The sequence below is a fragment of the Mastigoproctus giganteus genome, chromosome 10, assembly GCF_048544385.1.
Source record: "Mastigoproctus giganteus isolate SK-2022 chromosome 10, ASM4854438v1, whole genome shotgun sequence".
NCBI classification, from domain to species: Eukaryota; Metazoa; Arthropoda; class Arachnida; order Uropygi; family Thelyphonidae; genus Mastigoproctus; species Mastigoproctus giganteus.
In genome coordinates this window covers 189,945,839-189,958,709 of record NC_143584.1, presented here as the reverse complement: position 1 = coordinate 189,958,709, position 12,871 = coordinate 189,945,839, and the positions used below count along the sequence as shown (strand labels likewise).

General features: G+C 37.7%; 1 protein-coding gene across 1 annotated transcript in view; it reads right to left on the bottom strand.

Annotated features, from left to right (window-relative positions):
• Nucleotides 1-12,871, bottom strand: part of Ubc4 (ubiquitin conjugating enzyme 4) — a 142,562-nt gene that overhangs the window by 89,426 nt on the left and 40,265 nt on the right. Inside the window, exon 2 of the mRNA XM_090383857.1 lies at nt 9,903-10,055. Coding sequence (XP_090239983.1) covers nt 9,903-10,055 — 153 coding nt within the window. The remainder of the gene's footprint in view (nt 1-9,902; nt 10,056-12,871) is intronic.

Below are 12,871 nucleotides of genomic sequence, written 5' to 3'. Positions count from 1 at the left end.
ATGCATTTTATGTAAAATGTTTTTTTTTTTTTTTTAAATTCAACTATTGTTAACAGTAATATGAGTTTCTTTTATTTAAAAAAAAATTTAAATATTTTCTATTTCATTCTTTTTTAGTGATAGGTATTAATTTTCACATGAGGGGCCTAGTACCCAGTGCCGGGTAAGTGAAACTCAGTGCTGGGTGCGGGTAATTTTTGGGTGCCGAAAGTTTGGCCAAGTATGCTGGGAACCGGGTAATAATTAGGTACCCAGTGCATCACTACTTGCATTATAACTGTTTTTATTGCAGTTGATATACGAGTGTAACAGACAGAAGACAATACATTTTTTGTGGCAGGCTTGATCTTGCTATATGAATACCCATATCTGTGTGTGTTACCCCAGGACCACAGCTACCCTATACCCTATCAGCAATATCTTCCCATAAAATTGTCTGAAGTAGAATTGCATCATCTCTTTCAGAGTACTGTTCATCCTTGTAACTGCAAGACTGTTTATACACTAAGGCATTCCATGGGCACTGTTCTTCTGAATTAGCTTCTATAATTCCAGCTCTCTCTTTCAAAACAGTCTGAACACGTGCCACCACCAGCCAACATCCATTTACTGTCCAACTTCAAACCCACAGAACCAACTTTTCATCTTCCTCATTTATTCATTCAACTGCCGTTTTCTGGAACAACCTTCCTTCATACGTATTTCCTGAAAATTACAATCTACAGAAGTTCAAGTCCAATGTCAACAAATATCTTCTTTCATCCTCTCAACCTCCAACCCAAGCACGGTACTAAGTACTATAGGTTCTAATACCTCTCGTGTTTGGAGTTCACATAAAAAAACAAAAAAAACCACTAAGGCAGCCATTTTTGATTAAATGCATCACAGACAGCTAAAATAACAAGACAAACTTATCTGTGCAAAGAACAAACTTCTCAAAAACTTCCAAATTCATTTCACAAACATACAGGTTCTCATATTTAAATTCAATGATGTATATTTCTATTTACATCCAAATCTTCCAAAACTCCACTTCCTTTTCTAAAAGAATTTCAACTGTCAATTTCGTTGAATACAATTCACTTCATCTGTTCAAATTAGTTTTGCTATGATTCTTTCTACCATAAAGATGGCAGTTGTGCCTATAATGCTTTAACATTCTTTCTCAGGACATTCTAATTTTTTTAAAATTATCTCTTTTTTTTTTAACCTTCTTTGGCTTATTCCTCCAACACATTTTGTCAAATTCATTTATAGTCCCTATTACTCTTCCAACTAAAAGGTCACTCACTCAACTTTTTGAAACTGACTTTCTCCAGTCGAATAACTTTTCCTAATAAATTCAAAAATAGCAAAAGCTTAAATTTCATCCTTGTAACTGCAAGGATGAAATTCCTAATAATTAAGTAATTTTTTTCCTTGTGCTTTTAATGTCATAACTTCAACTCACTTCAAATTTCTAGTTGTATAGACCGAGCTGGTAGAGATACTACAGCTTTTGCTATTACCAAAATGATCATGCATTTATTTACATACTAGGATACTAGACAATCCTAAACACTCTTGATCAAACCCTTCAAAACACAATGTTAGCAGTCCTCTAAGAACATCAGATCACAACTTATTCATGGTCAATTCAATGGATACTCCTTCCCATTGCCATTCTCAGCCTTATGTATACAATAATGCAAAACAAGAAAATCTGCACAATTCCTCTTTTCTTTTGTTGGACTACTGTTTTGAATCAGCAAATATCCAGCTTAATCTTCTTGCTTACAGCAATGCTTACAGTAGTTACAAACTAGTTATTAATAAAACACGACAATTCTGAAAAGTCTAAGAGCACAAAACTTCTCTTAATCCACAGTAGACAAGCCTTCTTGGTCTTGTCCAAGACACTGGTGACAGCTTTTGTCAATCAATACTTTCACCTGTTACATACTGTGATTCTACTGCATCTAAACAGAAAGTTGACTTACTAGTATGTTACTTTGTCTCTAATTCCTTCACTGACAACCTTGGTATATCACCTCCTGCCATACTGAACATCCTACTCAGTGCCTCTCTTGATGCCAAGAAATCTCAGGTTCTGATGGCGTTTATCCACTCATCCTTAAAACCTGTGCTCCAGAATTAATTCTTGCCTTGTGTTTGTTTTTTACACTCTCTTATTCCAGTGGTATTGCAGTTTCTGCATGGAAATATGCTCATATCAAACCAATTCCTAAGAAAGGTGGCAATCTCTCTTTGCAATTATGAGAACAGAGATTCTTGACTCTTTATTCCAAATATCATTCTACTGCACTAACCACAATCCATTCCAAATTAATTTTGGCTTATATTATCAAACTGTAAAAAAAGTCAATGGAAAAGTTTAAAAAACAGAAGTTGCTCAACACATCTAAGGCTTTGGATCATGCTTGGCATAAAAGCCTTCTAAGCAAATTTCCACTTTATGGTCCTCATGGATTTTTGCAAACCAACATCTAATTTTCTCTCTCTGTTCACTCACTGAGTGTGATGATGACAGCTATCTTTTAAATTTTTTAATTTTTTTAAAAATTTTTTTCATGCTGTAGTTATCTAAGCTTCTGATTTTTCATTTATTCTTTTTCCTTTTGTATATTAATCTATATATTGATATACAAAATTCTCCAACTGAACAGAAATCCTGTCCACAGCTTTGCTAATGATAGTATACTACATTCACACTTACTGGTTTAACAAACCCTGCCCTACCTAAAATTCCACAACTTTTTAAATAGCTATCATTAGTTCCTTAAAAATAAATAAAAAAATAAAAAATAAAATAATCGATTATATAGAAAACAACAATATCTTTACTTAGGATAACCCTACTTAGCATAAGCAATATCACAAATACTGCTTCCTGCAAAAAAAAAAAAAAAAAATACCCTTACAGTTAGCCTAATATTCTGAAAATTAGGGTTAAATGCAATTCAGTATGTACTCAATGCCTTTTCTTACAAATATTTTCCTTGGGCCCTGTTCATTCTGAAATAAGATTTGGGATTCCATCTTCTCTCTCTCTTCTAAAACAATCCAAATATGCTGCATCAAGTAGTCAAAAACATTTTACAGTTCAACTTGAAACTCACCAAACTAACTTTTCTTCTTCATTCATCACTTCTACACTTGGGCCCAGCCTTTTCTTTCTTTCTTTCTTCTTATGAATTACCTGAAAGTTTCAGAAATTCAAGTCTAATGACAACCATCCATCCATCCCGAATGTTCTCAACACATACATGGTAATGATCTAGCCAAGGAGGATGCCTTTGTGTGTGTGCTAGGTGTCAAGCATTCTGAAGGGTGTCTATAAGAGCTTGAGGTGTAAGATAAATGCCCTCGAAGAAATTAATATGAGAGCCCATCAAGCTCTCAGCTGCCCAGCTCAACTGCAGAGCTCACTCCTGTGCATCAAGCAACACAAAGGCAATCTCCAAGGCAGAATGTGCTGATCCCAAAGGAATTAGTTATTGTTGGTGATGGGGAATATATTATGCAAGAAGAATAGGCAGAACAGGACCAGGGTATGTCTGCCAGGGGCAAAAGTTGATGATGTTGTACAGCAGATATCATCTTTTAGGAGCACAAAAGGTGATATTATTGTACACGTTGGAACTAATGACATTAAGAGTATGAGATCTGCAGATTTACTCAACGAGTATAGGTCAATGTTGGAAAAAAGTTGCAAGTTAGGGTTGAACGTGAAAGTGTCTGCAATTCTGCCCAGACACTATAGGAGGGAGTATATGATGAGAGCCTTGTCGATCAATTCAACCCTGGAGATATTGTGCAAGGCTCAAGGGGTAGAATTTTTTTCAGTCTGTTCTGTGCTTGTTGACAGGAGAGAGTGCTTCTACAGGGATGGGGTACACTTAAATAGAAAGGGTGCAAGAATATTTGCTGATGCTACCGAGGCAGAGTTAGGTGGGTCGTAAAATTGCTAGCTTGGGGGGATACACAGACTAAAAGGTTAACAGTAGCTGCAGGCACAGGCAAAAGTGATTCTTGCACTGCTCCTATTAGAATGAGCAGCAGTCTGGAAAGCAAGGCAATGGAGATTTCCAGGACTGCTGGGAGTCATAGTGGAACAAATAAATACATGAGCTGTGTTAGGGTAACTAAGGTAACTTAGGTAACTATCTAAAAAAATTTCATGAGCTTGAAGTGCTAGTCAAGACATCAAAGGCAGATAGTGTTGGAATATCAGAGACATAGTGGCACACAGACATAAGTAGTGCAGAATTGGAATTTGGGGTGTACAATGTGTATAGAAAGGAGAGACAGGGCAGGAAAATAGGAGGAGTTATGCTGTTAGTTAAGAAACACATAAAATCTAAGGAAGTGCATCCAATTGATGTTGGTGAACAATGCAATTCTGAGTGTGTTTGGTGTGGCATAAGCACTGGAAAAGAAAAAATGGGAGTAGGCATGTGTTATAGGCCTAATGACTCTGATGAGTACAATGAACAGTTCTGAAGAGAAAGAGAGTGGGCCAGTAAATCAGAATGTCTTATAATGGGGGATTTTAACTTTCCAGATATTTACTGGAACTTGTGGATTGGTCACTCGCACACTAGCAACACCTTTATGGATTTATTGGATGTCTGTTTTCTACAGCAACATGTTTGAGAGGCAACCAGAGGGAGTGATACTCTTGATCTGATTATCAGCAGTGATTATTCATGCATTAAGAATTTGCAGATAAAGGAGTCACTGGGTGACAGTGATGAATCTGCAGATAAACGAACCACTAGGTGGCAGTGATCACAGTGTGCTGAAGTGGGATTTACTCAAAGAGGTAACTACCATTAGGGGTAAAGGGAAGGGTCATTGCTTCCGTAAAGGCGACTACGATGGACTGAGACAGTATTTAAATTCTATACAGTGCGACCAACTGATGATGTTACCAACAGCAAATGCAAAATGGGAAGCATTCAGAGAACTTATCTTGGAAGCTACTAGGCTTTACATACCAACTAAGAAATATTGTTCAAGGTTCAGGCCAAAATGGATGTCAGATGAACTAATGAGGCATAGGGCAGAGAAGAAAAATGCATGGGATACTTACAAATTAACACATGACACAGAAGCCTATGATAGATACAAGTTGATATGCAACCAAGTTACAAAGGAGGTTAGGCAGGCAAAGGCAGATTACGAGAAATCCTTGGCAAGGGATGCAAAGAAAAACAGCAAAGAGTTCTTTACTTATGTTAACTCTAGAAGGAAGGGGATGAATCAGATTGGTCCACTTGATATTGATGGGTCAACTGTTGATGATCCTGCTCAGGTAGCTAACAAACTAAATGAATATTTTGCATCGACATTCACACATGAGGAGTTATTCAGCAAGGGGAATGCCAGAGGTGTATTCAACTCTAGCAGTAAGCTACAGAATCTTGAAATAACTGGGAGTAAAGTGGAGGAGAAACTGTTGAAGATAAACACAAGAAAGGCACCCGGGGTGGATGGGATCTATCCAGTTATATTAAAGGAGGCAGCAAAGGAAGTAAGCAAACCCTTAGCCATAATTATGAGAGCTTCCTTGGACTCAGGGGAGGTACCCATAGACTGGAAATGTGCAAATGTGACCCCAATTCACAAAGGAGGATCAAAGGCTGACACAAGTAATTATAGACCTGTGAGCTTAATGTCTGTTCCAGGAAAATTAATGGAGGCACTGGTTAAAGAAGCACTGCAGGATCATTTAGACAAGACTTCAGTTATAGCTCAGACACAGCATGGTTTTGTTAAGGGGAAGTCTTGCCTGACCAACTTGATTGGATATTATGATGCAGTCACAAAAGAACTGGATGCAGGGAATAACTTTGATATTATATACTTGGATCTTAGAAAGGCTTTTGATACTGTTGCACATGGAAGATTGCTACACAAATTGGAGCAGTGTGACATTGGAGGCAAATTGCTGCTATGGATAAAGGGGTGGTTGAGGGGGAGAAGACAGAGAGTGGTAATCAATGGACACTGCTCATCGTGGACTAATGTTATTAGTGGAGTCCCTCAGGGCTCAGTGTTGGGTCCATTATTGTTTTCTGTATTTATAAATGATATTGATGATGGTATATCAAGCTTAATGTCCAAGTTTGCAGATGATACAAAGGTTGCCAGGGTTGTCAAGGACACTACTGACACTATGCTGCTGCAACAGGATCTGGAAAGGTTGAGCAGATGGGCTGAGAGGTGGCAAATGAAGTTTAACATTGACAAATGTAAAGTACTACACATGGGAAACAGCAACCCCAGAGCAACGTATCAACTCTGTGGTACTACACTGATAGTGGTAGAGAATGAAAGGGACTTGGGGGTGGTTGTGCAGGCAGATATGAAGTTCTCTGAGCAGTGCAGACAGGCTGCAAGAGTAGCTCATGGAGTATTGTCAATGATATACAGGAATTTTTCCAGCAGGGATAAGGAGGTGATTATTCCCTTGTATAAGGCAATGGTCAGGCCACACCTAGAGTACTGTATACAGGTCTGGAGGCCTCATTTCAAGAAGGATGTAGAGCTGCTGGAACGAGTACAGAGAAGGGCAACAAGATTAGTGAATGGAACAAAGGGGTGCTCTTACGAAGAAAGGCTTAAGTTTTGCAAATTACAGTGTCTGGAGACTAGGCACCAGCGAGGTGATCTGATAGAGGTGTATAAAGCCTTGAATGGTTTAAGCATGCTCAATGCTGATGGGATTCTTCCTCTAGCTCAGAAAAATCACCTGAGAGGGCATAAATTCAAATTGAGGAAAGACAGATGTAGGATAGATGTGAGGAAATTTGCCTTTAGCCAGCGGGTGGTTGGTTGGTGGAACAGACTTCCATCCCTTGTGGTGGAGGTTGATAGCCTAAATAAGTTTAAGGCTCAGCTGGACAGGTATTTGGAACGAACAGAGGGGTGAAGTGGAAGTGGGTTTTTTTTTTTTTTTTTTTTTTTTTGGCTGATGCTGCATAAGCTTGCTTTCTTGCATCAAATGCCTCTACTAATGCTAATGCTAACTTCAACAATGTACTGATGTGGGAATTATTTAAAGATGTAACTACCATCAAGGCTAAAGGGAAGGGCTTTTGCTTTCGTAAAAGTGACTACAGGAGCCTCAGACAGTTTTTAAGTTCTGTACAGTAGGATCAACTGATGATATTACCAACGTTGAATTCTAAATGGGAAGCCTTCGGGGACTTGATTTTGGAGGATACTAGGCTTTTCATTCCAACTAAGAAATACTGTTCAAGGTTTAGGCCTAAATTGATGTCAGATGAACTGATGAGGCTCGTGGCAGAGAAGAAAAATGTATGGGATGCATATAAAGTATCAGGTAACACAGAAGCCTATGGGAGATATAAACTAGTCTGTAATCAAGTCACAAAGGAGGTTAGGCAGGCAAAGGCAGATTATGAGAAATCCTTGGCAAAGGATGCAAAGAAAAACAGCAAAGAGTTCTTTACTTATGTAAACTCTAGAAGGAAAGGAATAAATCAGATTGGACCATTTAACATAGATGAGTTGACTATCGATGATCATGCTTGGGTAGTTGATAAACTGAATGAGTATTTTGCATCTACATTCACGCATGAGGAGTTATTCAATGAGGGGAGGGCCAGAAGTTTATCAAACTATAACAGGAAGCTAAGTGATTTTTTTAATAACTGAGAGCAAAGTGGAGGAGAAATTGTTGAAGTCAAACATAAAAAAGGCACCGGGGGTAGACTGGATCTATTCAGTTATATTAAGGGAGGCAGCAAAGGAAGTAAGAAAACAATAAATCATAATTATGAGAACTTCCTTGGACTCAGGGGAGATCCCCACGGACTGGAGGTGTGCAAATGTATCACCAATTCAAAAGAGGGTTCAAAAGGTTCAAGAGGGTTCAAGTAACTATAGACCAGTTAGTTTAACTTGTGTTCGGGTGAAAATAATGGAATCACTGGTTAAAGAAGTATTGCAGGATCATATAGACAAGACTGCAGTAATAGTTAAGACACAGCATGGGTTTGTTAAAGGGAGGTCTTGTCTGACCAATTTGATTGGATACTATGATGTAGTTATAAAGGAACTGAATGTCAAAAATAATTTTGATATCATATACTTGGATTTCAGGAAAGCTTTTGATACTGTTGCATGTAGAAGATTGCTGTACAAATTAGAAAGGTATGGCATTAAAGGTAAGTTGCTACAATGGATAAAGGGATGGTTGAGTGGGAGACGACAGAGAGTGGTAATCAATGGACTCTGCTCTTCGTGGACAAATATTATTAGTGGAGTTACCCAGGGTTCGGTGTTGGGCCCATTGTTGTTTTGTATATTTATCAATGATACGATGAAGGTATATCAGATTTAATGTCCAAGTTTGCAGATAATACAAAGGTTAGCAGGGTTGTTAACAACAGTAAAGACAGTATGCTACTCAAACTGGATCTAGATAAGTTGGGTAAATGGGCTGAGAAGTGACAAGTGAAGTTTAACATTGACAAATGCAAAGTACTGCATATGGGTAGCAATAACCAAAGAGAAACATACCAACTGTGTGGTACTACACTTCGGGAAGTGGAAAGTGAAAAAGACCTGGGAGTAACTGTGCAGTCAAATATGAAGTTCGCTGAGCAGTGCAGACGGGCTGCCAGGGCAGGTCACGGAGTCTTGTCGATGATACATAGGAATTTTGCTAGCAAGGACAGGGAGGTGATTATCCCATTATACAAGGCAATGGTTAGGCCACACCTAGAGTGCTGTTTACAGGTCTGGAGGCCTCATTTTAGGAAGGATGTAGAGTTGCTGGAATGAGTACAAAGAAGGGAAATAAGATTGATGAGGGGAACAAAGGGGAACCAAGAAAGGCTTAAGTTCTACAAAGTGTAGTGCCAGGAGAGCAGGCACCTGCAAGGTGATCTGATTGAGGTGTATAAGGCCTTCAATGGGTTGAGTAAGCTGAATGCTGATGGGATTCCTCCTCTTGCTCAGATTAAGAACCTGAGGGGGCACAGATTCAAATTGAGGAAAGACAGTTGTAGAATAGATGTGCAGAAATTTGCCTTTAGTCAGAAGGTAGTTGATTGGTGGGAACAGACTTCCATCTTTTTTTGTGGAAGTTGATAGACTAAATAAATTTAAGGCTGAGCTGGAGAGGCATTTGGAATGAATGGAGGGGTGAAATGGGAAGGGTTTTTTTTTTTTTTTTTTTTTTCTTGGATGATGCTGCATAAGCTTGCTTTCTTGCATCATATGCCTCTACTAATGCTAATACTACAGTGCTACAGATTCCAATAATCTCTGTGTGTTTGGGATAAGAAATTTTTGCAATCTCTTTCTTAACCATTGACATGACAGTTTCATATTTATGAACTTACCAAACTAAGGAGTAGTACTATCTATAATTAACCATACCTTAGGATATATAGAGAGAGATATCATTTGATTATATAGAGGTAAAATTCCCCGCAGTGTTTGGAAAAATCCAAGGTTCAACAGAAAAGTTTTCTACACAGATAATTTCATTATAGAGGGATTAAGTACAAACAGTATTATAGTCATTAGTGAAATACTGGGAAAATTCATAGAATAGTCTCATGGTGCAAAAAGTCAATATCATACATGAAAAAAAAAAAAAAAAACTATCATCTTTCTGAATGCAAACTTTTGTTTTCCTAGCTTACTTAAAAGAGGTAGGCAAGCATTGTAACTTTTAGTAGTTACAAAAATTGTATTTAAATTTCAGCAGGTACAGGTAATATTAGTATTTACTTATAAAATGGTATAATTTTTAAATGTGATTTGTTTAAGTAAGATGTCCTCTTTAAATCAATATAATTTATTAAATTGTCCATTAATATTTCAACTAAAGATCTTTCAAAATAACAAAAAAATTTCACCTTTGGAGGATTAAATGGATAAGTTTCTGGTACTTTAATTTCAAGAATAAAATTTCCACCTTCATAAGGAGTATCAGGTGGTCCTGTAATTTCACCTCTCAGTTCAGTGAAATTGTCATTAACCAGTTCAACTCTAATAGCACACTTTGCAACCTGAAAAAGAAATGAAAAAAAAAAAAAAAAAATAATAATAATAATAATAATATAAATAAGAATCTCACTTTCACAAAATCTTATGCATATAAAAAAGTGGCTAAAAAATTAAATTTGGAATCAAGCATCGAAAGAAATTAATAAGTGAGAAATTGGTCTGTTGGAATTAAGAATTTTTGTTTTACTGAAGGTCAAAAGGAGATTAAAATATATTATGATGTTTTTATTATCAAAAAGGCCAAAAAATATAAAAAATCAAAAATTTCTGCACAACCATCATAAACTGACCTAACATTAACATCCGGACGCCATGCCATTGATATTTGATCACATCCTACCAAAGCACCATGTGTCAGACACAAGTATAATTGAGAAATGCTTGTATACCTTCAAGATGATAGTAGTATAATCGTGAATGCAAGACGCTGTGATTGACAGATTTAAGAGACTTCCAACTGGAATGATAATAGGTTGCCACATAAGCAATTGGTCTGTACACAACATTTCAAAGGCACTGCTGGGATAATGATTGCTGATGTGATCTGCAAATGGAAGAGGACTGGTGCTGAAACTGGCATGAAACATCCCATGAAAACCTCTGAAGCTATCCATTCCGGCAGGAGAGTACTGGAAAAATTTGTCCGCTTGAAATGCTAGTTAATGTTGTTGCAGCACACACAGGCCCTCAGTGAGGTGACTAAGACACACTTCAGTCACCTCAATAAAAAAAAGAAGCTGATCCATAACAATGCATCCACACCTGTTCACACTTTTTTTAACCAATAATAACATGTATCAAGGAGCTGTAGCACCAGACAAACAAACAATTCATGTCCCACAACAAGTAGAACATTGTTGTTGTTGTTTGTTGGATTTATTGGTGCGAGGGCTACTAAGGCCATAATGCACCTATTTCAATCTTATTTGGTACGTGATTGTTATATTAAATAAAAGGATTCAGATCAGGTGATATTTGTTTATCATTTTGAGGAAGGTAAAAACATCATTAATATCTTGTCGGTCTCCGAGAATCTGTTGTAAGGTAAGTTTATTAGAAGAATATAGATGTGAAGAGAAAGCTGTTTTTCGTTCTCTCAGATATAATGGACATTCAATGATCAAGTGGTTTACTGTGAGTTGAGTTTGACAGTTGCTGCATAGTGGAGGGTCATCCTGAGTGAGTAAATAACTATGAGTTAGGTGAGTATGTCCTATTCGAATTCTAGCAAGTACTACTTCTTCCTTTCTATTGTCTCTTAGGCTTGATAGCCACTTCTTGTGATCGTTTTTAATCTGAAAAAGCTTATTGCTTTTTTCTCCCTGCCAAATGGATAGCCATTTTTTTTCTAACATTGCTATGTATGATGCGTTTTAAATCTGTGTAAGGTATCTGCATGTCTGATTTTATGTGACTGGCGTTCTTGGCTGCAAGATCCGCTTGTTCGTTTCCTCTGATTCCAGAGTGCCCAGGTATCCAACAGAAAATTAATTTTTGCCTGTTTGCTGCAATAACTTGGTTTGAATTTGTTGTAGAAACGGATGACTGGAAGGAAATTTACACTGAAGAGCAGATACAGTGCTTAAGGAATCGGTGTAGATAATAGTTTGAGGATATAATGACTGTTTTACATTGTCTAGAGCCATCAGGATAGCATACAGTTCTGCGGTGTAAATACTGTACTCCAAAGGGAGCCGCTGGGATATTGTAATGTTTGGTAGAACTGCAGCTGCTCCAACTTTACTATCTGTCTTGGAACCATCAGTGTAAATTTGGGTAAAACTAGAGAACTGAAAACAGTGAGTTGCATGGATCTGCTGAAAACTGAAATTTGGAAGTGCATTCTTTCCCCATTGTTGGTCAACATTGGCCAAGGGTGTTTGCCATGGTGGCATAGCCGTGCTAATATCTAGAATTATGTCCTTCATATTTAGCTCCCAGCACATAGTTATGTTTTGTAATCTAATGCCACATGGTTTATTCTGCAAAGGTTTATTTTGGTACAAATTATGCCATTTTGGGGTGAATAAATCTGCTTTATAGGATGATGTGGGAAACTTCTGATTTTTGCTGCATAACTTAATAACAGAGCTTGCCGACGAAGAAATAGGGGTGGTTCGTGTGCTTCCGTATAGAGACTCTGAACTGGCGATGTACGAAAAGCTCCCAATGCAATTCGGAGAGCATTGTGATGTACTGGGTCGAGCCATTTTAATACACTTTCTCTAGCTGAGGCATATGCAGGTGACCCATAGTCTAGTTTGGATCTTATGAGCGACCAGTATAAGTGCAGCAGCATGTACCGATCTGCACCCCATGACATAGCGGAAATTGCCCTCAGGAGATTCAGCTTCTTTAGACAGGTTGTACGAATATGCTTAATATGCTCTAAGAAACTAAGTTTTTTAGCCAGAATTAGTCCAAGAAAGCTAATACTCTGTTGAAAAGAAATTAGATGAGAATCAAGATGTAAATCGGGATCTGGATGTAAATTCCGTTTACGGCAAAAATGAATTGCTGTTGTTTTTTGTTTTGAAAGTCTGTATCCATTATTTTTGGCCCACTGAACAAGCTTGTTAATTGTACCTTGAAGCTGCCTTTCAATGAAACGCATGTTTTGTGAATGGCTTGAGATTGCCAGATCGTCGGCCTACAGATAAGTTTCAACTGTGTCGGGAATACATTTGGTAATGGAATTAATCCTGAGAGAGAAGAGCGTGGCACTAAGCACAGAACCCTGAGGGACCCCCTCTTCTTGCACAAATGTTTGCAAGAGAGCAGAGTGAAATCGTACCTGAAAGGTCCTATTGCTCAAAAA